The sequence below is a fragment of the Coturnix japonica genome, chromosome 7 (assembly GCF_001577835.2).
Source record: "Coturnix japonica isolate 7356 chromosome 7, Coturnix japonica 2.1, whole genome shotgun sequence".
Classification (NCBI taxonomy): Eukaryota; Metazoa; Chordata; class Aves; order Galliformes; family Phasianidae; genus Coturnix; species Coturnix japonica.
The window spans coordinates 20,336,218-20,361,181 of record NC_029522.1 but is presented as its reverse complement, the minus strand read 5'-3'; the positions used below and the strand labels follow the sequence as shown (position 1 = coordinate 20,361,181).

At 41.1% G+C, this 24,964-nt stretch overlaps 1 protein-coding gene across 6 annotated transcripts in view; it reads right to left on the bottom strand.

The window, feature by feature from the left end:
* Positions 1 to 24,964, bottom strand: part of SEMA5B (semaphorin 5B) — a 244,936-nt gene that overhangs the window by 75,319 nt on the left and 144,653 nt on the right. For all 6 annotated transcript variants that reach the window (XM_015868675.2, XM_015868674.2, XM_015868670.2 and 3 more), the window contains 2 exons: positions 23,270 to 23,315; positions 800 to 862 (listed from right to left, as the gene is read on the bottom strand). In XM_015868675.2, coding sequence (XP_015724161.1) covers positions 800 to 862; positions 23,270 to 23,315 — 109 coding nt within the window. The remainder of the gene's footprint in view (positions 1 to 799; positions 863 to 23,269; positions 23,316 to 24,964) is intronic.

Sequence of the window (24,964 nt, the reverse complement as noted above, 5' to 3'; positions counted from 1 at the left end):
GACTGTCCAAGTCTACAGCAAAGATGATGCTTAATGCTTTCATCCTTCGTCCAGCTCCTTTGCTTTGTACATAAAGCTCTTCATGGAATAGTATTTACGACAACATAACACTCTCAGTTGAGGTCTGAACATTTATGAACAGTATCAACAGCAGATTTAAAAAATTACAGCATTTCCTTCTTTTACATACATACATTTGTCTTAGTTTCTCAGAAACGTGATAGAAGAGGACCTGGTCAGAAATGCCTGCAAACTCCAGATTTTGTGGGTGGTATGGGCAAAATTCTAGCTTTGAACCACAGTCTAGCAGACAGCACCAGCATCCTAAGGAGTTCTGTGGTATTCCACACGAAGAGAACCGCAGTGTTCAAGCAGATTCAATTCTCGCTTTCAAATGAATTACACAAAGATGGAGCTCAACAGCAAACAAATATCCAATACAGGCCCATGCAGCCAAATGTCAGTAGCTCACTGCTGAGTACTGAAACTAAGCCACCTGATCAGACTCAGACGCCTCTGCAAGATATTACCCTGGGCTTGTCCCCATTCTTCTCCTTGATATGTCACAAATTGTGTCCTCCACAGAAGTTATGTTACCTTTACATTTCACACAGAGCATGCCTAATAACTTGGATGGGGAGCCTTTGAAATGGTTGCTCTATGGTGTTCATGCACTTGGGGTGGTAACCATTGAAAATTTACAAACCCAAGATGGTGTCAGATGCTTCCTATGTGGACTTCTAATGGAATAATGTAAAGTATGAGTAAGTTTATATCTCTGTAGCAAAGCAAAACTTACCTCTGTTTTCCCTTTACTTTGACAGGACCTCTTGGTGTCTTCATCTGAACCCCATGATGTTGCCTGAGAAACCAAAATGGACAGGTTAAAACAACACCACAAACCACCAAATCTGAGACTTCCAGCACAAAAGCAAGTACTTCCAGCTAATTTATACAGCCCCATTTACAAGCGGTGTGGTGACAGTAAACACGTATCTCACTCCCACTGTGCTCACTGTGCACACAAATGACAAAAAGATGAAATGTCCAGAAGCAGAAGCAACTGGAACGTTTGATTTACATGGAAATACAACTTTTGATTATCATTCAACTGGAAGGTCCAAGACACAAGTTCCATAAGCCCTCACCCCTTCTCAAAACACTTAAAACCACCAGCTTTCATCACCAAAATGAAAAGCTCCCCTATGGCAAAACCAAGTTGTCCCGTACAGATATGATGGTCTCCTTAAATTCACCCTCAAGATGATCACCTTTGAAGTAATCTTGCACTGAAGTGAGCTGAATCGAATGAGTATTGAGGAAGGATGGACAAAACCCAGAGAGACAGGAAGCGAGGAAAAGTTGGATAGTGATTTGTAGTGCCATAGAATTGGAATCACATCCTGCTGTGGAGAAAAGTGCTGGCTCAGATCTGAACTCTTGAAATTTCTCACTACAGCCAATATTTATTTATTTATTTTTAATACTGGGCTTCCATAGAAATTGTCCTCTCGGCACATGATAAATCCTACTTTTTGCAGGAGAAATAGAAGAGACTACTAAGAAGAAAGAATGAATCACCACCAAAAACTCAGTTTCATGAAGACGTTTGTTCATAACCACAAGAAACACAATGACGCAGGAAATGCATTTACATACAACATTTGGAAAAGGGGTACTTGTTCCTCATCCCAAAAAAATGGTGTCTTGTTCATTAGCTGAGCATCCCATTCCATTTGGCTTGTGGTGAGCCCTTGTAAGTACATGCAAAGATCTGGTGGGAGAAGAGTAAAGATGTTTCTCTGGGAGTCTCTTGGGAAATATCTCCCAAGTACTGATGTCCAACTGGGTCTGAAGGCCAAAAGCTTGTATCTGAAAAGTGTTTTTGTGAGTGGTAGAATAAGTCCTTTCTGGAAAAGATCATTTAGCTATATCCTGAGGGGGGATATATCATCAGATGGGAAAGCTCCCTTCGATAAGCCATGACAGAACAAGGAATTTTGACTGGCGACTTCTTGGAACCTCTGACATCTGTGAAACAACTGCACATTGGTCTTTTGATCTCTGGTTCACATTCTCATCTATCCACTGTGGTTTTGGACCTCAGATCAATTTTTGAGAAGCTTTATACAAAACAACTTCAGAAAAGAGATACGTTATTAGGTGACTTCTTTTTCCATTTCAAAAACAGGGACAGAGCACTCACCATTATACAGCTCACTTTTAACTTAACAGTGCTTGACAGGACAAAATGAAAACAAAAATCATTGGTTACTACAGAAATCAATGCTGCTTCTCTGCAAATACTCTGGGTCTTCTGGAACTGTAGTAAAGCTACAGAGATGAATCTGGCCTCCTAGGGGACACTTTGCTCTTCTTGCCAGACACCTGCACACAGAGCTCTAAGGCACATTGTAAACATTGCTCATGTCAGAGCACTGATCCCCTCCAGCTATGTTTTTGGTGCCAAAACATTTTATTTTATTAGGCAACAGTGCCCTTCAGCCTTCTGAAGCACCACCTTGATGAGTCTTAGTGATAACAGAAGTTCTTGGTGATAGCCCAAATTATGAGAACATGTTGTTTGTGACTGCACCATTAGTCAGGGTGCACTCCATTAGAGCTAGGAGGATAATTAAGCAATATGGCAATTCAGAGCATATTTTACAAATCTCACACATCTTTGGTGGGGCAGGGAGAAACTAGTCGAGGGCTCAACGACTTCAATGACCTCTAGTGACTCAAAGAAAATATTTATTGCCCTGCAAAGCAGAACATCACGTCAATAATAAAAAATATAATTGCAAGGCCAAGCAGTAAATGTGTGTTTAAATAACTGTACTTCAGGGCATGAACGTGCACCAGACAGCTAATGCCTAGACAAATCCTTCTGCCAGGCTGCCCACACAACTGTAGCCATGGCCTTTGGATTGCACCTGGTAAGAGGTCCTGGGCAGGCTCCTTCACATAAGCTTTCCAGCCTGGCTTGATTGCTTTATTTGATTGATCAGGTATCTTTTCAGATCAGAACATATACCTTCTGTTCATCTCTGTTGTCCTGAGCTTTTCTGTACAAACTCCCTGTAATGCTGGTGCTTTGTTTCCTTCATCTCACTCATTTTTCAGCCCTCTCCTTTGCAAATTATGTTTACTTCCTCTCCCTGAGATTGATTTGGCCTCTAAATCAAACAGCATCCTAGTCATTCAGTGGAGATACCTTCAGAAAGATTTCTTACTTGGAGTATGCCTGTGTGCACCCAATGATGCAGACACCTGCTTACACTCACGTAAGACCAAGCACTCTAAGGGATGTTGTGTTCCATTGCCTCCTTACCTAATCTTAATGCTTCTCAATAGCCAGCTTTTGCACACAGTCTTCACTGTCTTCCCCTCCTTTCCTCATCTACCTCAATAAACTAAATGAATACTATTTCTTCTTGCTGATGAAAGCTGCCTCTGCACTCTTGGCTGAGGTACAAGATGTAACCATCAGGCATTTCTGGTCACCCAGTGGGGTCATTATCCTGAATTTATTATTCATTTTCTCAGCTGACCGGGTCATTTAGATTTCCCAGCTCCAGAAAAGTTATTTGGGATTATTTTTGTACCTCCTGCCCATCCAAAGTAGTAGAATGGAAAACTCTGAACCCATTTAGCAATAAAATAACAATTAAAAAAATTAAATTCATGGCATGGGTCATGGAAAACAAAGCCTTGATGAAGCTATGACAAAGCTGGCAGCAAGACCACATACAAATGCAGGTTAGTATGTACTTTCTCCTGGCTCCTTCCTACCTGCCACATCCTTATGTAACCACGCAAACACACTTTTTTGAAAGAAAAAAGTTTCTAATAGTGCTCCCAGCCACTTTGAATACCTCATTTACAGTCACAAGGCCCAAGTGCAGAATGGAAGAACACCAGATTCATATGACGTGAATAAAACAACCAGCTCAGGGCTGCAACTGTAGCATAAGACAAGAGCAATGCAAACCCTGAGCAGGACTGCCCAGCTGTGTGTATAGGCAACTTTGTTCCTGAACTGAAAGTGCAATTAATGTGCCTTCCATTCAGCACAGTTGCATGGACTTCAGCTCTGTGCAGGCTGATTTTCCAAAAAAAACAAGAGAGGAGAGTCACACAACCATGTGCATGCAGTCTTACACTGGCCAACAAGAAAATTAACAGAAATGGACAACAGTGGCTAATGCTTATTGCATATCTGAGCATTCAAATGCTGAAGTGAAGCAGAGAAAGAAAGAGTTAACGTCTCTTCTAATTATGAGCATCACAGTTTGCTCCAAGTTCAGAATGCAGATCAACAGTAATCTAGAAATTCTAGCTCATCATATGCTGTCAAATCAGTTATTCAGCACACACTGCTGAGAGAAGCTTTCTAGATACATTTATTTAATTACCTGCATGTCCCAGTGTTGGCATCCAAAGTACCTGTCTGTCACTAGCAAATCCTGTTATCAATAGTTACGTGCATTCTCAAATGCTGATGTGAAAATCTCCTTGACTTCTATGGACCAGCTTTTATGTTCAGGCCAGCAATTTATAATTATTTAAAGCACCACATATGAATTTAATAGATTAAGCATACACTAATCCCTTCACTGTACTTGCACAAGACAGATTGCTAAGTTATTTTTTGTGCTAAAGAAGCCCCAAATCTCTGCATTAAAACTAGAAAGTGAAGACTGGATAAGAATAGGTTACTTCTATATTTATTGGACAAATTAAACCCATTCTTAATTTCTAAACTCCCTTAATGCAAACCTATCCATCTGTTACCAACTCACTTCCATTAAGTAAGTGCTCTGTACAAAGCTCCTGGCAGCCTTGCATGCCTGAGGTCAGACTCAGAATCACGCTGTTCTCTCCTATTAGTGGGGGGAAAAAGTGTAATACAAACATATACGCTGTGTATGCTTGGAAGGAGATGAACAAACAAGTACAGGATTACTACAGAAAAGCAAGAGCTGTGAGGCTCCTGCTAACATCAGCAAATGCCAAAGCAGCACTGCATGTCCCAGCTCGAGCCTGTGGGGACTGCAGGCAGCAGGAGCTCCCATTTCTATCATTCCCCTGCAGCACACACAGGAGGCTCTTCAATCTGCCTGAGGAGCATGAGGTGATTTCAGCTCTCTGCTCATGCCATGCATGCACCCTATGCAGAGCCTGTTGGTCACATCACCCTTTGCTGAGTTATACATGAGGAAGGAGGGTAGGAGGTGGTGTGAGATGACAGTTATTGTGCACTGGAGACCAGAGCTGGCAGAACTATTTCTTTTTCCTTGTATTTATTTACATCTTTCTTTCCAATAACTGCACAAGGCACTACTATGTTCACAGAAATGTACCTCTGGAAAAAAACAAAAACAAAACAAAAACTTGCTTCAAAAGTAGCTCCTGCAGTCCTTATACTAATACTAGGCTTTGGTTCCTACGTTTCTCATTTCCATTTAGAAACTGTTCTTGGACCAGCTCATACCCATTAGAGGTAGAAACCTCTCCAGATCTGGAGAGAGAGGAACGTGGAGGGACCACGTTTCTGAGCTGCATTCAGTACTGCCAAATAGAGTGGATGTAAAGCACATATTTAATTACAAACTCTACTTGACCTGTTCAGTTAATCACTTACTTAAGAACTTCGCTAAATTAGGATTCAGGCTGAGTTTGTTATACTGTGGCAACTCCAGGACCACTTCATTGCCCTCCTTGTTGCCAGCCTCACCCTTTTCATCTACACCGATGAACAAACATTATACCTCTAAAATACAACCGACAGATTTCTTGTTGATGGTGACAAAACCATTTAGTAAGTTTATTTCTATGTACCTTACCATCTCCACACAGGACAGTGCCAGTGTAAATCTGCCCTTCCTCAGGCAAATTCTAGAGTGTTTAAAAGAAATTGGTAAGAATTAGGTCTTCCAGCACTAAGAAGAGAAACCTCTCTGAAGACAGTTCTAAAGACCATGTCCAGAAAATCCATGAAAAGGCTCTTGTTTAACTTAGTTTTCTATGAAGCATATTGCAAACACATCTCCATCACTTTATTTACTTCTGTACTATTAAATCCTGCAGAACTTCCCATAAAGACTTGCTGCCTAAGTCTACAAGTGGACAGCTAAGTCCTTTTAGAAGCATTGCCTTTTGTCTCTCAAGGACGAGGCACATTTACAGTGCTCTACAAACAATAACTTATTGAAATCCAACTTCTTATTAACAGAGCACAGGGGCTTAATACCCTGGAGGCCCTTCCTGAAGTTTCAACATGGGTAATTTATTAAAACCACGATAAACATGTCTGAGAAACAGATAGCTAATACCAAAAGGACATAATGGCAAGCGTCATTAAGTAGTTCTGCACTATGCACGTTGCAGGTCACTGCTGTGTGCAGTGACAGGTATGAGAGATGACTGCGGGATTCAGTCAATTTGTTTGGAGGGGGGGGGGGGGGGGGTGGAACGTGAATGAAGGGAATTGCTTTGTGTTTTATCAAATTATTAATTGATTTTCCTTAAGTGATCTGAGAGCCTTCGGGATGCAGTAAAACTCAAGCTGTAAGTTTCATGTAAACAAAGTGCCTGTCATGCACGTCAACAGGCAGGCCTGGCTGCATGCGCTACTGGAAGGTTGGATTGCCAGTCAGCTGGGAAGGCCTCAGAATGGAGCATTCAAAAGATGGAGGATGGCAAACATGCACAAGCAGTTCCAGTTTTGGTTGCTTTAATCTCTGAACTGGAACTCTTCTCTTTAAGCAAACGCCAGCCTCTTGCTATCCTATCCCCGTGCCTAAGGCCAGCTCCCAGGACACAGAGGGGAAACACTGTCAGTTGCTTTGAGCTCATGGATGACTAGCACTACCAATTCCCCCTCTCCCAGCTTCACAATCCTTTGTTATTCACTTGTATTACAGGAGCACGTAGAGGCATGGTCTGAGACGGTGACCTTATATTTCTAGGCAATATACAGGCATGCTGTGGGAAAGAATTTCTATCTGAAAGCACTTACAAACTAAGCAGACAACACAGGCACATGGGAGGAAGGGAAAAAATCACAAGTACAGAGAGGTCAACTGAGTAGGAAAAGCCGCTGAGCATGTCAGAGGCAGAATTGAGCACCAAACTTTGCTTTCTTAGGAGCTAAGACTTCCCTGTGTAGCACAAAATGAGTTCTTGATAGCATTTTTTCACTAATATCACAGTGTGCACCCACTGAATCAGTGCTGTACAGACAGCGGGTGCAGAGATGAGCACCATGCCATGCATCCAGTCATCTCCTTTCTGACATTCCAGGAAAGGCCACAGTCTGACAGACAAAACCAAAACCAGGCTTTGGTGCCTCCAACTTCCGCTTGTCCTACAGGGGATTCCATTAAACAGTGTCAGGCCCATAAATTCAGCCTCCCCTCCCTCTGCAGTGTCAGGAAAGAATTTACAACTCTGGACTGTGCTTTTCCTTATCTAGAAGGGGTATTGTATGAGGCTTAACAGATTGTGCTTTCCACAGCACGCTCAGATGGAAAACACTATACAAGTACTTATTATGAAAGAAAACTGTCTAAAGTTTCAGTAAACATGTCATATCGAGTACTAAAATGGAAACATGTTTTTTCAAGATAAACAACAAATATAGTCACATCCAGGTTCCAACCTGCTATTTGCAGCCCTTTGTGAATATTAGGGTATAAAGGACAGCTTAGAGCAGCCAGCTCAACCCTGGGGAGGTACGGTCACATTCAAACTCACGTTTGAAGCAAGTGGATTGACTCACTGGTGCTTTAAGTATACTTTCAGCAACCCTAGTTTAAAACATTTGTAACTGAATGCTGAATCCCACCAAAAGGAGAACATGAGATTATTTAGATTTGCCATCCACATTTGCAGTTTTCAGAGCAGTTGGTAAGTGCCTAAGTCTCCACTGAGGCTCAGGACTCCCTGTGTAAACCTATGTATAACTGCAGCATAATCTTGACAAAACATGTTATAAGCTTAACAAGGAGCATTAGGTAGCAGTGGACAGCAGTGCACAAAAGTGGTCAGGAGAGATAATGGTGCACGACCAAACAACTGGGAAAGATCTCAGCTAGCTATTCATATGACTCATTTTGAGGTTTTTCATTTATCAAGAATGAGATTCTTCTGAGACACAAAGGGAACACCTGGGAGAAAGCAAGATGGGAAGGCACACGGAACCAAGGGGAGAAGAGATGCTAACTTCATGAGCTAATTCAAAGGGAGGTTAGCCTCTTACGGGAAGTGATAAGCCAGCCTGTGAAATGCCCATTAATTTAATACAAGCATTAACACAGCACACCAAGGATACATTTCAAAGAAAGGTATATTTACACCAGTGTAAGGGTGCAAAGACACTGGTGACCTAGTGACACTAGTGCAAGTTAAAAGATGCTACACTTGGACCAAAAGGCTCATGGAAGCCAGGAATGATGCCCTGATTACAGGTTTTAGCAACAGGTTAGATAGCATTACTGTCCATAACAGTAAAGAAAGAAGGAATACATGCTGTGGCTGTGTACTGAGCTTATGCTGACAGCTACACATTTGAGCAACAATGTTAGATGAATGTGCCAAGATCTTATTTTGGAAGAAAGATACAGCTCTGGAGAACAGAGATAAAAATGGCAATGGATTTCTGTTTCCACTATCTAGTTGTTTGTATTTTTATCATTCCATGTTAAGAAAAAATGTCAGTCTGTGGCAACGATTTCATTTTGCTGATGATCTACTTCACAGCTTGAAAGTGCTTAACATGGCAATGATTTATTTTAAGTCCTGCATGGGAATACTCACCTTCTCTTTTGAAAACTTAATCCATTGGATATTACTATGGTTTTTAAGCATGCAAGAATATGGATAGGGTCAAATACAAGCTGACAGTAACTGGGACATTTGGCATGGAAAGGTAAAAAAAAAAAAAAAAAAAAAGGACCTTAAAGCTCTCATCTGTAGCCAGTTTAAAATGAATTACAACACCCAGAACTGGAGAGCAGCACAGAAGATGTTAGGGAAGGATGGCTTACATTGTTTCCTATTACTGGAGATCAAAAGCATACAGAAACTGAGACAAGACTTTTAGCATACTGTGTAATTAACTTTCTCAGTGGAATTTGGTTTCCTGCCATGTCACATTCAGTTTATCACTTATGACAACAAACATTTACTAAATATACTGGAGAATATGAAGACATAAGATTATATGATAAATCAATAAAATAACAAAGTAAGGAAGTTAAAATATACTCAGTGAAAAACAATGGAAGGAAAATGCCACTGCAGTCAAGCACAGGTCAGGAATATACATACAGCCAATGCAGATGTGGTTGGACTGGCCAGGTGGGCACCATACAGCACACTTCCTCACATCTCCAGCACTACTCTGTAAATAGGTTTTTCTACTTTTCCCCTTCGATTGCAAAACAAGATATTTCTAAGAAGCCAGCCAACGAACAGAGTCACAGCAATGGTCGCCCTTGGTAAAATGAAGGCAACTCTTCCTTTGAGGCCCCTCTACTGCCAAAAGATGTCCATCCCCACCCCTTTATGTTCCTTGGCATAGTCACCATTCAGAACTAAATCCCTCCTCCCTTTCTGTGGGCTCCACTGATGGATGTGACAAGACTTCTAAGCAGCCCCCTCTTAATGTTTTGCACAATGATTTCTGGAATACAGGGTTCAAAAACCCCTCCAATGGACCAGCCCATATTCACTACGAAATCAATTTACCATGGCTATAGTCTTCTTTGTACTTCTCCATCAAGCAAGACAATTCTATTCTCCTTCATTTTTCTGCTCTGGATTTCCTTACCATTGTGTCTCTTTGAGGCTCAGTGCTATGTAGAGATGTTAAGGGTTCTCCCATACACAAGCTCCTATTTTTTTTCTGTTTCTGAGACAGACTGGACAAATCCCACACAGTCAACTGAGCGCTTTTTCATACATCCACATTAAGAGTTCAGCTATGAAAGGTGATCTTTCTACGTATGCTTCAAATAAAACTATATAATCATTTAAAGCACAAATGAAACCTCTCTGCATTACTGGCTTTCTAAAATAAGTTGGGAAGTCTTGCATTCTTTATTCCTCTCCAGGTTACATCACTGAATATACTCATTCAGCATCTACTCCTTTGCTTTGAATAAGAGAAAAATAAGTTTGAGGAAATGACCCAGCTGGATCTGTTTTCCCCCCACAATTATGCTGAGATTCAAGAATCAAAATCAGCACAGTGTGCAGTATTTAAGGGACTAATAAAGAACTCTGGAAACAATTTTCACTGTTCTGTGCCTCTTGTTTTTCTTTAGATAATCACATCTATTGCATTAAGGGAAGTCTAATACTCTTTCACATAACAAACACTGCAATATATTCTCATTAAAACTGTATAAGAGGTTGAACATGGGTTGAGTCCTGTCGTGGCTTGAAAAAAAGGGGGCAGTGTACATTAAACAAATAGAATGTGCAGGTGATTCAGCTTATCCTATCAACATTCTTTTCTGGTTGTGCACTTCAGCTTGCTGTATTGCAACCAAAAGTGGGAGGAAAAAAAGGCACTGGAAGCCTTTAATTAAGTGAAAGATGCATTAAGACCAAAGGAAAGTTTTGTGATCTTTAATTAGCCAGGGCAAGTTTCACGCAAGCCAGAGATTGGGAAAGTTTTGCAAGGCACAGCAAAAAGAGATCGCACGTGAGCCTGAGCTGCACGAGGACCAGAAGAGAAAACAAACTTTCCATCCTGCTCTTCTCTATGTCAAACAAAAGATTTTGAGCTTCAAGAATAGGGAGAAAACAAATTCTAAATCCTCAGCCAAAAAAAAAAAAAGAAAGAAAAGAAATACTGAGGGAGTGTTTGTACTTTATTCAATTCAGCAGATATATCTAAATTTCCATTTCTTTTGCATACCTGGAGAAAGGATCTGCACTACTGCTCCTAGATGGCAGGATACTGACATGCACTGCAGCAGCACACAGAAAACTTAACTGCATTCTCTAGGCATTTCTGCTCATAGTCAACTGGCAATCCTTGTACCACTGAACTCTAGGGTAAGCGTGAAAGACACCAGGGCTGCAAAAACCAGGCAGAAAGAACAGAACGAAGCAGCGAGATGACTGATACTTACAGACAGGGATTACACAAGGTACACAGGCATGTATGAGGTGAGCTTTCCAGGAAAGGTTTTGACAACAAACCTAGATTTTGACCTTTTGACTTTCTGGCTTCTGTGAGGTTTGGTGCTCACAATCACAGCCTATCAGAAAATATCACTTCTGATAAATCACTAATAACCAACAATAAGTAGAACCTTTCAGACACTGCCAGACTGGGCTGGAAGAGGAAGCCAGTGATGAAAAGTTCCCCATGCTTCACAAAGCAGATTTCAGTATCTTTTTCATTGTTCTCTATCTACATTGTGCATTACAAAACTGCTTTCCTCCGCCAGGTGCCTAATGCTCTTGATAAGCTAATTACAGCCTTCTGCTTATTTCATGTCAAGCTTAACTCCCAGTCTGAGCCTAGCCTGCAGTTCTGGCATGTTTTTTCCTTAATCTAAGACCATCTGTGCTCTATCAGCACAGAACACTTAAGTAGAAAGCAAGTGAAGAACCAACAGTGTTGAATTCCCCACACATTTCTCCCAACTCCTCTACTACTCAGCATTTCCAATTAATTGTGAAGCCAAAATCCATCCAGTCCTAAGCATACTGCAAGGCTCCAAGCAGGCTACAGTTATCTACAACTTCACCTCCATGAGATGTAGCAATCCTTTCTGTGATCAATGGGGAAATGGTAAGTCTGACAGGACCTGAAACTCTGTTTTTGTTTACATCTACATCAAAAACTTCACATTCCAAATAGCACTGCATCACTAGTAGTACATACAGCAGTTGAGTTGAGCTCTTGATCAATACAAAATCAAATACTTCTCTAGGAAACCAATTTGAATAAAAGCAATGGGATTGATTTATCAAGAGTCTAGAAGATATTTCCCAAGTTTCACCTATTGCTGTAAAATGGGAGCGCACAACTTTTTAAAGCAAAATGGGATGGCAGTGTTAGGGATGATGGCTCTCCACTCCACTCCCATCCCGCCATCAAAATTCTGGGTATTTCTAGTCCCTTCCATGCTGGGCTGGAAGCAGTTCCCACCTGCTGCTCCTGTAAGTGGCCACAGACTAAGTGCTGTGTGTAGCATCAATCCACCTAGCTTCCTCCTACAGCTTGGGAACAGATGCCTTCAGACTCCCTGCTTGGTCTGTCACAGTTTGCCTTGCTTTTGCCTCCTCTTCTCCAACACCAGACGTCAGCACCTGATGCTGTAGTGAGCTCTGCCAAGCTTCATCTCAACAAGGAATTTACTTGCTCCTTCTGCAAAGAAGATTCTTGATGCAGTGTCTTTTATCCCTCCCTCCCAGCTCCTCTGTTCTGCTCTCCAGTTTGCACTCTCCTGCCAACCCAGGATTTATTTTCCAATTTTCTTCACTTCAAGCCTCACCGTCACATTCCTTCTGCCACCTGTCTCCTTCCTTACCTTGCTTCTACCACATTGGTACCTGGCCTCTACCAAGGTCAAGCATTCTACAAATGAGTTTTGAGAATATGGCTTATAACTAAGTTGAGGAATACCAAGTGATTCCCCAACAGATATTATGTAGCATCCTTTTTCTTTGTGCTTGTTCTGTCAGACTACTTTTTGGTAGTTTTCAATGCTTTTACATTTATCTTGTCTTGAAAAAAAAAAAAAAGTTTTTCTTTGCCCTATTCTTAAATCTCCAGTAATTGATTCCATAGCAAAAGCTACTTAATTTGTAACAACTACATTAGCCACAGACATTTTTTTTCTCCTGTCACTGTGTTTACCACTGGTATATTCATGAACCATTGATCATTTCTTTCTGTCCCATGCATCAAAATCACCTCCTCTTAGGCAACTGCAGTTTATCTCTTAATGCTCCCAGGCTAATTTCAGAACTATTTTTTGTCATTCTGAAGAAAGCTTCTATCTTTTCTCTTTGAGCTACTCTGCAGCCTATTCAAGTGGCTGCAGCCCTACTATTCCTTCTGCTTTACTTACAAGGAAATAAAACATTCAAAAACTGAAAGCCATGCCTCGACTGCTCTCTGAAATGGTTAACTAATAATTAAAGTAACGTACTGAACTTGATCCAATTTGCTGTCAGAAGTTCTTCAGATGGAGAAATATCTTCACTAATCCCCTTCCCCCCAGTTCTTTCCAAGCTGATCTCTTATTTTAAAACAAGTTTATAGAAGTGTTTATATTTTAAGTATTTTTGTCTGAAGGGCTAAGTTCTGCAGCCCAACAATTCAATTGCTTTTACATTAAAAGTTTCCTCTAAGAAGTTTACAAAAATATAGTGAAAAATGTATCCATGGAGACACCCTGAAGTTGCATAATTTCTTATATTGAATGCAAAGGTAAAGATAACAGCTGCTTAATATTACACATACCATGACACAGAACATAACAACTTTTCAGACTCACAATTAAGACAAATTCACTACATTTGCATATGCATATCACCATGCATAATACTTAAGCGTTAAACAAAAAGCTGTGTATTACAAAGAACTTTAAGAGGACGAAGCATCATCATCTCAGCTTCAGGTGTGGAGAAAGGAAAACACAGACAGGAGGTGGCTGGAAACCACCTCACCATAGCTGTCCAAAAGTGAGGCATTTAGTCTATGCTATCTAGACTCTCCTTATAGAGAATGGACTCAATTTTTTTCCTGCAAGTCTCCTTCCATTGACTCCCCATGCTTGTCTCCCCTGTTTCAGAAGAAAACAGTCTCCACTTGGTCAAGCTACCAATAAAAACATACAGGATAGATATAATTACAGTGTGGTAAATTTTAGATGAAGTAAGTATTTCAGTGGCAATAGAATACCTGGCAGTGTGTTGTTCCTATGGACTATTCAAGCTGTGGCAGCGCTCAGCTACTCTCTTATACCCCACAGCCAGATTTCCTCACCCCCCTTTATTGGCACAACATAACTTTTCTCTCCCGCTGACAACACATTAGCAGCCAAATCACAGCAACGACTGCCTGACAGAATCCCAGAATGGTTGAGGTGGGAAGGCAACTCTGAGTCTATCTGGCCCAAGCCCTGCTCAAAGCAGGGCCACCAAGAGCAGGTTACACAGGCCAGAGTCCAGGCAGCATTTGAAGCACGAGAACTTGCATTTTCCCATGTTTTGGGAGGCCTCTGGCCCAGTCAAATTGGTGCCTGCTTACTCATCTGTTCTCTTAGCACACGGGTGGTGTTTCCTCAAGCTCAGCCCAGGGAAGGCAGGTGAAGCCTTCAAGACCAAAGCTCTCTGAGGTCATCAGGGAGGGAAGCTGTACTGCACCAGACTTGACATCTTGTGGGAGTGATGAGCAAACCATGCCTGTCTCTGCTTCCCAGCTCTGGTTTTATGGTAACAGCTGCAGCACCCATGTAAGTGACTCCACTGCATAGCTCCAGGCTCCAATAATCCCCACAACATTACTCATTCAGAACCATTAACGTTTAAAAGAAACTGTAAAACAGATATCAGCTCAACTGTTACTAACAGAGAAAGTGGGATTATTTATCCAGGAGAAAAAATAAATGAATAAACGCATGCACCGACATGAAATGCATTTACTATAAAATAATTCTTATTTTTTTTCTTAGAGCTCAATGGCTGTCTTTGAAGGAAATGTATGAGGTCATCCATGGGACCTTTTAGAGAGGTGCAAATCAATAAATGGTGATTTTTTAATGCTCACTTTATAAATGACTGGATGCTATCAGGGTCAAACTTAATCCTGTGCAGAGAGCCAGCTCAAGGGTCGTGAATCATTTAAATCTCTTAAGCTCCGCTTTGAGTATAAAAACGTAGATATTTCCTTGCATTGTCTTAAAAAAAAATAAAAGGCTACAAAAATCTGCTGTTTTGCAGTCTATGAACCATGTGCATAGACTGTAAAGATGCAGAGTTGGAGCTGACTGTGAGCAGCAAGTCAGTATGCAAAACCCAACAGGTCTCTGCTGCCACATCCACTGCTCTTAAGCTGAGGTTTCATTAAGGTATAGCCCACTGGAGCTGATTAGCCTGCAGGACCAGCCCCAGAGCTTATGAAGGTATGACAGGACAGGGACCAGAGAGCCACAGCCAGTCTTCGACAGCCTCCTGGGCATCAAAGTGGGAAGCAGCCCACAGTGGAAAAAAAGAATGTTAAAAAAAAAATTAAAAAATGGGCAAATAGGTGAGCTGAAATACATTTGGTAAAGACACAGAAGCAACACTGGTGGCAAGAAGTAAGAAGTCTCTAGTATTTTTTTTTCCCATTTTCCTTCTGTTACTCTTCTGTATAAGGTACGATCAATGGTTCTGACTGTAAGTTGCAAGGAATAAGAACATTAGTCTTCATTTCTTACACATAAAATGCCTGACAGGGTTTTATCAAATAAAAAGCCCAATATGCCACTGTTATCAGTAAGCGACTTCAGCAGCTAATTAAATTCTCAGTTTCTGAATCCCGCATGTAACATTTGCTGACAAAGACAAAAACTCCAGCAGTAATTCTGGCATTTAGGTGAGGCAAGGAAGGAGGTAATAACAACTAATACAAGTCCAGGTGACAACCCACAGCTGACAACCACTTCACCTGCCCCTTGTGAGGCTTCCCTGCCTCCAAACAAGCTGTGTAGCTCAATGCCAAGTATGAATGCAAACAGCTACTGGAGCTCCTCTGCATGCTATACAACCTCACACATACAATTCTCATGTGTACATATATATGCATATGTGTACAAACATATGTAAATATATATATGTATGAGACCCTCCTAGTGCCTAAATACTCACTTTAAAGGGCAATTGTGTTGATCACAACTAGACAGTGCACTCTGAGCTGGCTCAGCAAATCTATTAATGCACATACTGAAATTATTCTCACCCAGCAGAGCATGCGGCATGTTCTTAACTTCGACAATTCTCAGAGGAAAACAGGCATTTATTTAAAGCTAAACATGGGCTTAAAAGCTTTTCTGGATATAAATGGACTCCTGAGCTGAGTTCTCTCAGACAGAGGGGATATTATGTTCAAAAAGCACTCACGGAGCGTGACAAGAGATAGTTTCCTCCGCTCCTTGGATTTCATCTGCTGAGTAACACTGGGACAAAACTAGTCCCTGGTGGCTCATGTCAGAGCAGTCTAGGCATCATGGTTCCCTGCAGCGAGGAGCTAGAGAAGTGAGTCCTTGGAGGAAGAAGCATGGCCCTCAGACATGGCCAACTGCTAGTTTTCATAACCCATCTCTCACTCCAGGTAGAAATTTCTTCCTAGATAGACCCAGGAAGGGAACACAGCACCTGAAATCTGCAGTCTAGCTCTTGATGTGTCATTTTAAGAAGGGGTGTACTTGGGGAGAAGATTTGATTTGGGAACCTGAGACCATAAGAATAAAAAAAAAAAGCTGAATTTGCCAGAAAGTTTGTTCAGCCAATATAAGCTTTATTACGGAATAGCTTTAAACCTCTAGGCTGAGAGTGAGAGGTTTTAGGTGCAGCTTTGGAAGGTGATTTATGAATAGATTTATATGTTAATCTGCTAATAAAAAATGTAGCATGCTGATAAAATATGTGACAATCATAACTCAGCTATGAGCCACATATTAAAGACTGCATCTGCTCTGGTAGAGGTTTTGATTATGTTTTTAAATGAGGGAACTGCATTGGGCTAGAAATAAAAAAAATGAATGTTTTATCTAGAAGTATGTACCTCATAATTCAAAGAAGTATCTGTGAATCTGCAAGAAACAAATAATAAACTGATTTTTAAAAGAAATGTCTACTGGAAAGTGACGCTTATTCCTGAACATCTCAAAATGGATCTCCTCTCAGGTGGTACATAAAGCTACACAAAGCAGTCTCACTCTTTCCCAAAATTGCTTCCCAAACAGGATTTTAAATTGGATAATAATCTTGGCTCTCCAACTAGATCGAACAGATAAATACCTTCAGCAAACAGAGGCCTACTTTTGAGCACTCACAGGTTCACACTGTCATATCAACGCACACTTTCCTCTTGATTTTTGAGAGGATATTTCAAAAGATGGGAACACCTCTGACTCAAGGATGTGCTTGCAAGTAAATCCGAAACACATTTCCCTCTTTCTATTGACAAAACTCCCAATGCTTTATGAAGAAACCCTAGAGTCCTGTTTCACAAGGGAGCAAACAGCACATGGATACATGCGCAGAGAAAGCAGCAGTGCGAATCAGGCCCTGTAAGCCCATCTGGTAGGGGATGTAGAATTTATCCATCATTTGTAAGGTTTCTGACAAGTACCAGGATTCTGTGAACGTGTTCTGAATCCTCAAAAATTCCTGGTGAGGTATTTTCACCAGGAAAGATTACTCAAGAGACAATTTGTACTGTAAACTCTATTTCTCACAGCTCCCTGTTGGTGTTGTTTATCATATTTTATTCAACTGCACAGAGAAGCCCCAAGTCAAACCCTGCCACCTCTCCTCGCGCTTTTATACACTTGCAGAGCACACATCAGCACAGTTTCTCATCAGCACACATAAAAGTGGCACTACTGAGCCCTAAATAAGTAGAAAATAATGCATTTAATGGTTGGTTTGTTAGATGCAAAGTACAAAATACAAAACCCATTCCATTTGTTGCTATGTGACATATTTAGGACTGAAAGGCAAGTTTTGTTATTACTAAACTACATGTTGTTGATGGGTACTGATGATTTACCAGTGATTATGCCACAGAGTTAAAGGTTCCCTGGGGAATAGCAGAGAGAGAAGTGTGACTTCAAGAGCAGCTTTTCAGCTTGGAAGCTTCCTTTCCATAGCAGGGAGGTTTCTGCTTCTTAGGGCAAGGGAAGAAAAACTGAGGTAAATGCCCTGAATATACAGCTGCAGTTCATCTGCTACAGGACCATACAGAACTACTTCATTCCTATTTTAAGCTTTGTTTTTGTTTTGAATATCCATTGCAAAACTCCATGATATCAACAGAAAGAAGATGACTTCAGTAAGCTTCAGATCTTACCTTCAGGCCTACTGCTGCTTTGCTACATTGCTAACTTTGAGCTTCTTTTAAGCCACACGCCTTCAGTGGGAGAGCCCTGGTGTCTGGGTACATGCAAGGCAGCACCCACAGGAATAACCGTGATGTCAAATGAATTTGGAGATCTTTTTAGTATCCTAATACTTGGCAATTAGGCCATAGAAGTAGACGCTGGCAGCTCTGCTGCTACAGAGCAGCGCATAACTCTATGGTAAGCCTCTCACATTCAGGGTTATGGCCATATGACACATAGAATGCTCTCTTCTGATCCTAGTCCTCACTGACAAAGTTAAAAAATAAGATTGCTAATTAAAGCATGCTGTATAGTTGGAATAATACAAGTATATAGTCATAATTACAGAGTAAATAGCCAGAGGATATCTAAGAAAAGACTCACCAGTGCTGAGGCTTTCAGTTGAGATGGATGCTCACCAATGTTGAGGCTCACCACAAAAACCCCACACAGGAGAAATCTCCAGAAAGAGACACTACCTTAATGGTGGTCAGCCCTTAAATGGGATCTAGGAGAGGTGGAGACAATCTCCACCCCTTCTGGGAGCACAGCTGAATTACCTTCACCTGTGCTCCTACAGCTGACTCGTCGCTTGCCTCAGATGGTTAATTAGAAGTTCAGGCTGTGATCAACAGTTTCCCCTACACATGCTTTAATCCCCAAATTCCAGTGTTGAGATTTTCAGGTGAAATAAATGGTCTTTTACATGGCTTTCCAACAGGTGCACTCGTTGATTCTTCCATATTCTGTTGAAATGTGGTTTATTTTTAAGAAAGGAACTGGATACTCATGGTGTATTTAAAATGCTATTAACCTGATAAAGCATAACTGGTTGGCATATAAACTTTACAGGGCTGGCCAGAAACTTTTTTCCTTAAAGATCTCCCGTTAAAAGAAATAACTGGAATCAAAAGATTATACAAAATCCTAACAGTTTCCATTAGAAGAGAGTCCAACAGGGACCCTCAGGTTTAGATGAAAATTTTTAGTTGCAGACTTAACGGAAAAGAAAAAAATATGTCCAAATAAAGTTAATCATTTGGGATGAGAGCAATGCCAATTCAAATCCTCTTTCTAGTCCCTTCTGAAAATAACCTGGCCCAGAGTATTTGTATCCAAGCGTGTGTCTAACTCCTTCTCCTTCAGATTTCACAGAGATGTCAACAAGTCTTGTTTTTATCACAGTGCAAAATTTGTTGGCGTCTCCAAAAGGTTTTGGAAATGGAAAAGTCATTTCCCACCCGATTCTATTGAGAGCTCTAGATCCCAGGTAAAATGGGAGGGACGGGGGGTAGGCACCACCGTGCTGAGGCTTATGAATTGCCTGCCAAGCAGCCTGCTTTTAACAAACACCAGAGAGTAGCATTCCTTGCTAAGAAGTCCTAATCAGCATTGTGCTTTTTTAAAAAAAAAGTTGTTCAAAGGATTATGTTCTTAAAATGACCCTTCCACCCACTCTATTAATTACAACACACAAACTCCAGCAGAAAGCAGAATTTTCTATGGCCTCGCTGCGAAAGCTGCAGATTGGGAGCTAACCTTGTTTCAGGCCCGTACATAAATTAAACAGCATGTGCTCCAAGTGCACATCATTTTAAAAATGTGTTCCATAAAACGTCTAACATTTACAGCTTATAAAGCATACAGACGGGGAGTTGAAAGATGGAGATGAAACTTTACATGGATTTTGTTTAACAGAGTTGCTAAAAGATTAAGAGCTGTATCCATTTTAAAACTTTGTTTCTTTATTGCTGCAGGAATTTTATGCTGTGTGCCAAACTCTCCAAAATTAACAGGTGCTTTTGGATACTCTGCCTGGGGCACCGTAAGATGCTGATTTTCAGAAATTCTCTAACAATGTAGCTCAATGTTGGCAAGAAAGGCTGAGGCAAACAAAATCTCAAATGATCCCCAAAATACCTCGACCCCAATTTTCTTCTGGATGTTGACGTTCGGCCAAACTTCCTTCTCACAAGAAAAAATAACCACCATCAAAGTTTCTCTTGCGACTGATACTCATTTGGTAAAAGGTTTCTCAGACACCGAATGGAATTTCTGAATTACATTTCCAAAACAAAGAGAGGAGAAAGAGTCCCAGAAAATTGTTCTGCAGAGCACAAAATGAGCTGATTCTGCTTCACTCCATCACCAGCTCTCAAGGAAAAGCTCAGTGCTACAGTTCCACAGCAAACATCCAGTTCCAACCCCCCCTGCTATGTGCAGGGTCACCAACCACCAGACCAGGCTGCTCAGAGCCACATCCAGCCTGGCCTTGAATGCCTCCAGGGATGGGGCATCCACAGCCTCCTTGGGCAACCTGTTCCAGTAAGTCACTACCCTCTGAGTGAAAAACCTCCTCCTGTTCCACTGCAGTTCCAAGACAATGACTTCCTATCCCAGCTCCAGGGAAGGGCTCCGTGGTACTACAGAATATTCTTATCTGTGGAGATAACAAGACTAAATTTTTATGAGTGGCAGTCCAATCTGGATTGAAAAGTAATACCAGAACTTCAGCTTCTGGAACTAAAATGTATTTTCAGGTGTGATGCTTTCACAAAAAGATCCTTGAAGCTGATGGAGAGCTCTTGCTCATTTTAATGGATTTTGCCCTGGGTTTAAATGAAAGCCACCCACAGTCATTCAACAGGTAGAAGGAACAAAACAGCCTTTTAAAGTCTGGGAACTCAAAACCTTTCTAAAATCAGAGAGTAACTACATAGTTAACACTGGTCTTGCAATACACAATAGACATAAAGGGGATCATAATCCCCCAGAAGAAGAATTTATTCCCATTGAAAAGCAATGAATAAAGTAATATCGTGATGAAAAACTTTATAGCTTGCTTAATGGCAGGAAATATTCATTTTCTTGTTAAAGAAAAGATATCTGTCAGGAAAAGCACACATTAAGCAGAGTGAGCTAGTAAATCTACCCATTACAGAATGAGAGACAGAAGTACTGAATTTGCTATGTAAGCAAGCAGTTGCAAGGGCATTTTGCTCCGGCAAGATACTGTTGCCAGCCTTGCTGAAAAGCTGGTTGAGAGCCATCTACTTCATGGGAGCACTCTGTCTTCCTCTCTTTTGCTGCAATGTGCCCTCACCTTTTTCCCACAGAGATGGTAGAGCCTAGGGATACAGCAAGCTGCAGGAGGGTGCTTGGTGGAAACTAGCTTTAAACTTCACCCCATGCTGCTGCAGAGAAGCACATCCCTCCTGCTGCCAGGCTCTGCCCCACAGCCAGCATCACCTGCTGTCTCCATAAGCTGAGCTCCTCAGCCTTCTGTGCTCATCCCATGGAAGTACAAGTGCAAGAGAGCAGACATCTGCCAACAAAATCCTGCACCTTGATTTAGCACTGCTGAAGAGTAAGTCCCAAGAGCAGAAATACATCAGACCACAGCCTAAAGAAGAAACTCTACACCCTGATCAAGTCCAACAAGATCCACACTGTATTTTAGCTACAAAGAGGAGAATAAAAAAAATTAAAAAATTAAAAAAAAAAAAACAACCCAAATTAGCATTGTGACTACTTCTTAAACTGTTCTCTCCCTCCATAGATCTACAGATTCCTTGCATTTTTTTGTCTTGCTTTGTGATCTGAACTTTAAAACGATGCATGGCAAAGGGAAGGTGGGAGGGGGTGCCTCTAAGCTGCATCATGTGCTTTGTGGAGACAAGCCAAGCAGCTACTTAGGCAACCATTAGGTTGGGAAACAATCGCTTCCATCATTCCCAACACGTGTGTCAACATAATTCCATGCTCTCTTTGTCATGCAAAAAGTCTTGGCAAAGTGACCGGATACACCCAGAAAGCAGGAGCAAACTAAGCTCATTATGTTAACCCGGAGATCCCACAGCATCCTCCAGTGCCATAGAAGGAGACTTCCCATTTTTTGCTGGGTAGGAAAGGAAACTTGGTGCACTGAGAAGAGCTCAAGCCAAGCCTGACTTCAGAATTGCACAAGGGAAATTCACAATAGATCTTAATGGAAAAGGACCCCATATCTGACAAGCACAAGAGACTGCATTGCTCAGTGTGATCACAGGCATTGCAGAAGGTATAGCACCTCACTTAACTAGAGACTTCCCTCTCCTGTATGCTCGCTGGAATCCTTCCAGCCATGCTAATACAGCTCTGCAAAGGGAAACTCCTGCCAAATGGGAGTATCAGCTTCTCTAACTCTTTATTATTGTCACTGGTAACTCTGGACTTTGTTTTCCATTTAAAGGAAGATTCAATGCATTTTACAACCATTAAACATCTTTTCTTCTCTCCATCTATACTTGTACCCCCTACTAACAGCAAAAGGCTTGTGCACAGAAGAAAGGCTGGAAATATTAGCCCAATGGCTTCTTTACAAAGACATGCAGAGAAAGACCTTTCCGTCTGTCTGAAAAATGCTAAATGCATCTTTGGTGCACTAACAACCGTAAAATATAATAAATATTACAGAAAATGGGTATTTATTTAAAAATAAGCACTTGGGAGTTTTCATCAAAAATTTTTCCTGCATCTTTCAATTCCAGATTCAGCGCAGTGAGAGGAAAGTTCTAACACTGCTGAGTATTTACAAATCCTTTCAAACTTCAGCTGCTTTGCCCGCACTTTGCCATGGCTAACATATATTTTGCAACACATTTTGCCTGCTGAATGCTTGCAAGTCCAGTCTTGGTTTTAGTAACACATTCAACAAAACACAGCTTCTCAGCAGTCCATGTTCATCGAGGGCCAACAAAGGCTAAAAATGGGGATAGACAAGAACAGTAAATGCTTTTCCTGTGTTGTTGACACCTCCTCTAATGAAAGCCAAGGATTTCTATTCCTTGTTCTGTTTAAGCCTGTATCAGTTACACTACATGCTTTGTTCCTTTAAGATGCCATATTTTTGGCACATCTTGTTACCACCCAAACACTCAAGAATCAAGAGCAGGGAGTGCTGTCCAAATGGGCAAGTGTAGAACAGCCCTTCCCCCAGCATTATTGTTGGAGTGGAAATATGCATTATATTCTCAGTTTGACTTTTCCCTGCTCCACCACTCTGGGCAAACTTACACTCCTCAGCCTTCAAAAAATGCACATCAAATACTACAGAAAATTCATCAGTAAGCCAAATAAAGGAAGAGACTAAAAAGTGGACATACCTGAATAAGAGAAACGTTGTGTAGACTAAGTCTGAAGAGGTAGTTCCTGCATGAGCAAGCAGAAAAAATACAAAGCGTTACGATACCAGAAGAAGAAAGGGAAAAGTTATACAATCAAGCCATAGTTTTTGGTTATCCATTTCTATGAACAATTAATCCTTGTTGGATTCCTCTACACAGAATGTGAAAAATATGCTAAATGTTCATTTGTGTCCTACTTAGTTTTGTAGCAGAGCTCTGAGCAGGTCTGGAGTTAAATACTCCAAACCTTGTAATGGAGGCCCGTGTTGTAATCCCAACAACACAGGGACTGTTTCCACACCCTCAAAGTACTTTGGTTGAAGCCAGTATGGGCTGTTCTCATGGCTTTTTCTGCATACTGAGAAAACTGGGGTTGGACAGATGCCAGCTGCAGTAGAGATGACTCTTGTAGTGCATTTTCTCCAAACCCATCCTTGCAAACAAACCTTGTAGAAAAGAAGGACAAGAGGAAAGATGTTTCTCAGCAGCATCTCTCTGCACAGAAAACCAGCAGGGAAATCAAGGCAGTGACTAGAGTAACTCCCAATCTGCCTGTCATCACATGTCTAAAGGCAAAGCAAGGGAATTCCTGACAGAAGTCACTGTAGTGTGAGATATCACACATCAGCTGAGCTCCTGCAGCCCTCCCTCCATGTGTTCATATCCATTACAAATAGGAGGAAATGCACATTTACATAAACATCTACAGAAGAGGCTTAGTTAACACATTTAGTTCACATTTTTGCTTAGTAAGACAATGCAGTTACCAGCAATCACCTGGCATACATTAAGCCATATGGACTTGATTGTGTGCTTGAGTCTGTTGGCCATAGATAAGTCCATATTTTTGCATTCCATCTGTCAGGAGGTGTGATGACCTTGATACCTTTCCAACATCCCTGTCACCACAATCTCCCAGAGAAGACATATTTATATTATACCAGGTGAACCCTGTTTTTAAAAGTGGTTTTATTTAAACAACAGAAAGTACATCTTTGATGGTAAAGCTTCACCCACTTTAAAAGCTCTCATCTACAGGCATTCCCTCACATAATAGAAATGAAAGTTTCAGTCTTATGCCAGTGAAGTCAAAGCTCCTATAGTAACAAAATGGTCCTAAGGACTCTTTTGAAGAGCCTTGTTTAGAGTGTAGTCAGCAGCACACTCTGCTCAAGTAAAGAAAGTTATTCCAACTTCCACACACAAGAAATTCATATGGGGTCACAATGATCACTAAAAGGCTTGAGTAATTTTGCCTTCTCCTGTTACCTCTCACTTCTATATCACAGAAATCATAATTATAGAGTTCCCTATATATTTGGTCTATAAATAAATTAAAGGATTTCAAACACTGCAAACTGTCCATAATGAAGGGTGAGAAAAAGGATGATGAGAGACCTTGGAAGTGAAACTCTTGTTGCCAGAGCTTCAGACAAAGCAGCTCTGATTTGCACCATCTCTGTCATATTCTATAATGGGACTGTTTCCCCAGAGAAGAATGAAATCTATTAGCAATATCTGAGCAAAACTTATCAGTAATTATCACCCTCCTGTAAGTATGCAGAGAACCACACACACAAAACTTCCATCTTCTCTCCTAGTCCCATCACCTGAGAGTTCTTTCATATTCTGAATCTGTACTTTGTCTCTAAGGACTGCACGCTTTACCAGTTA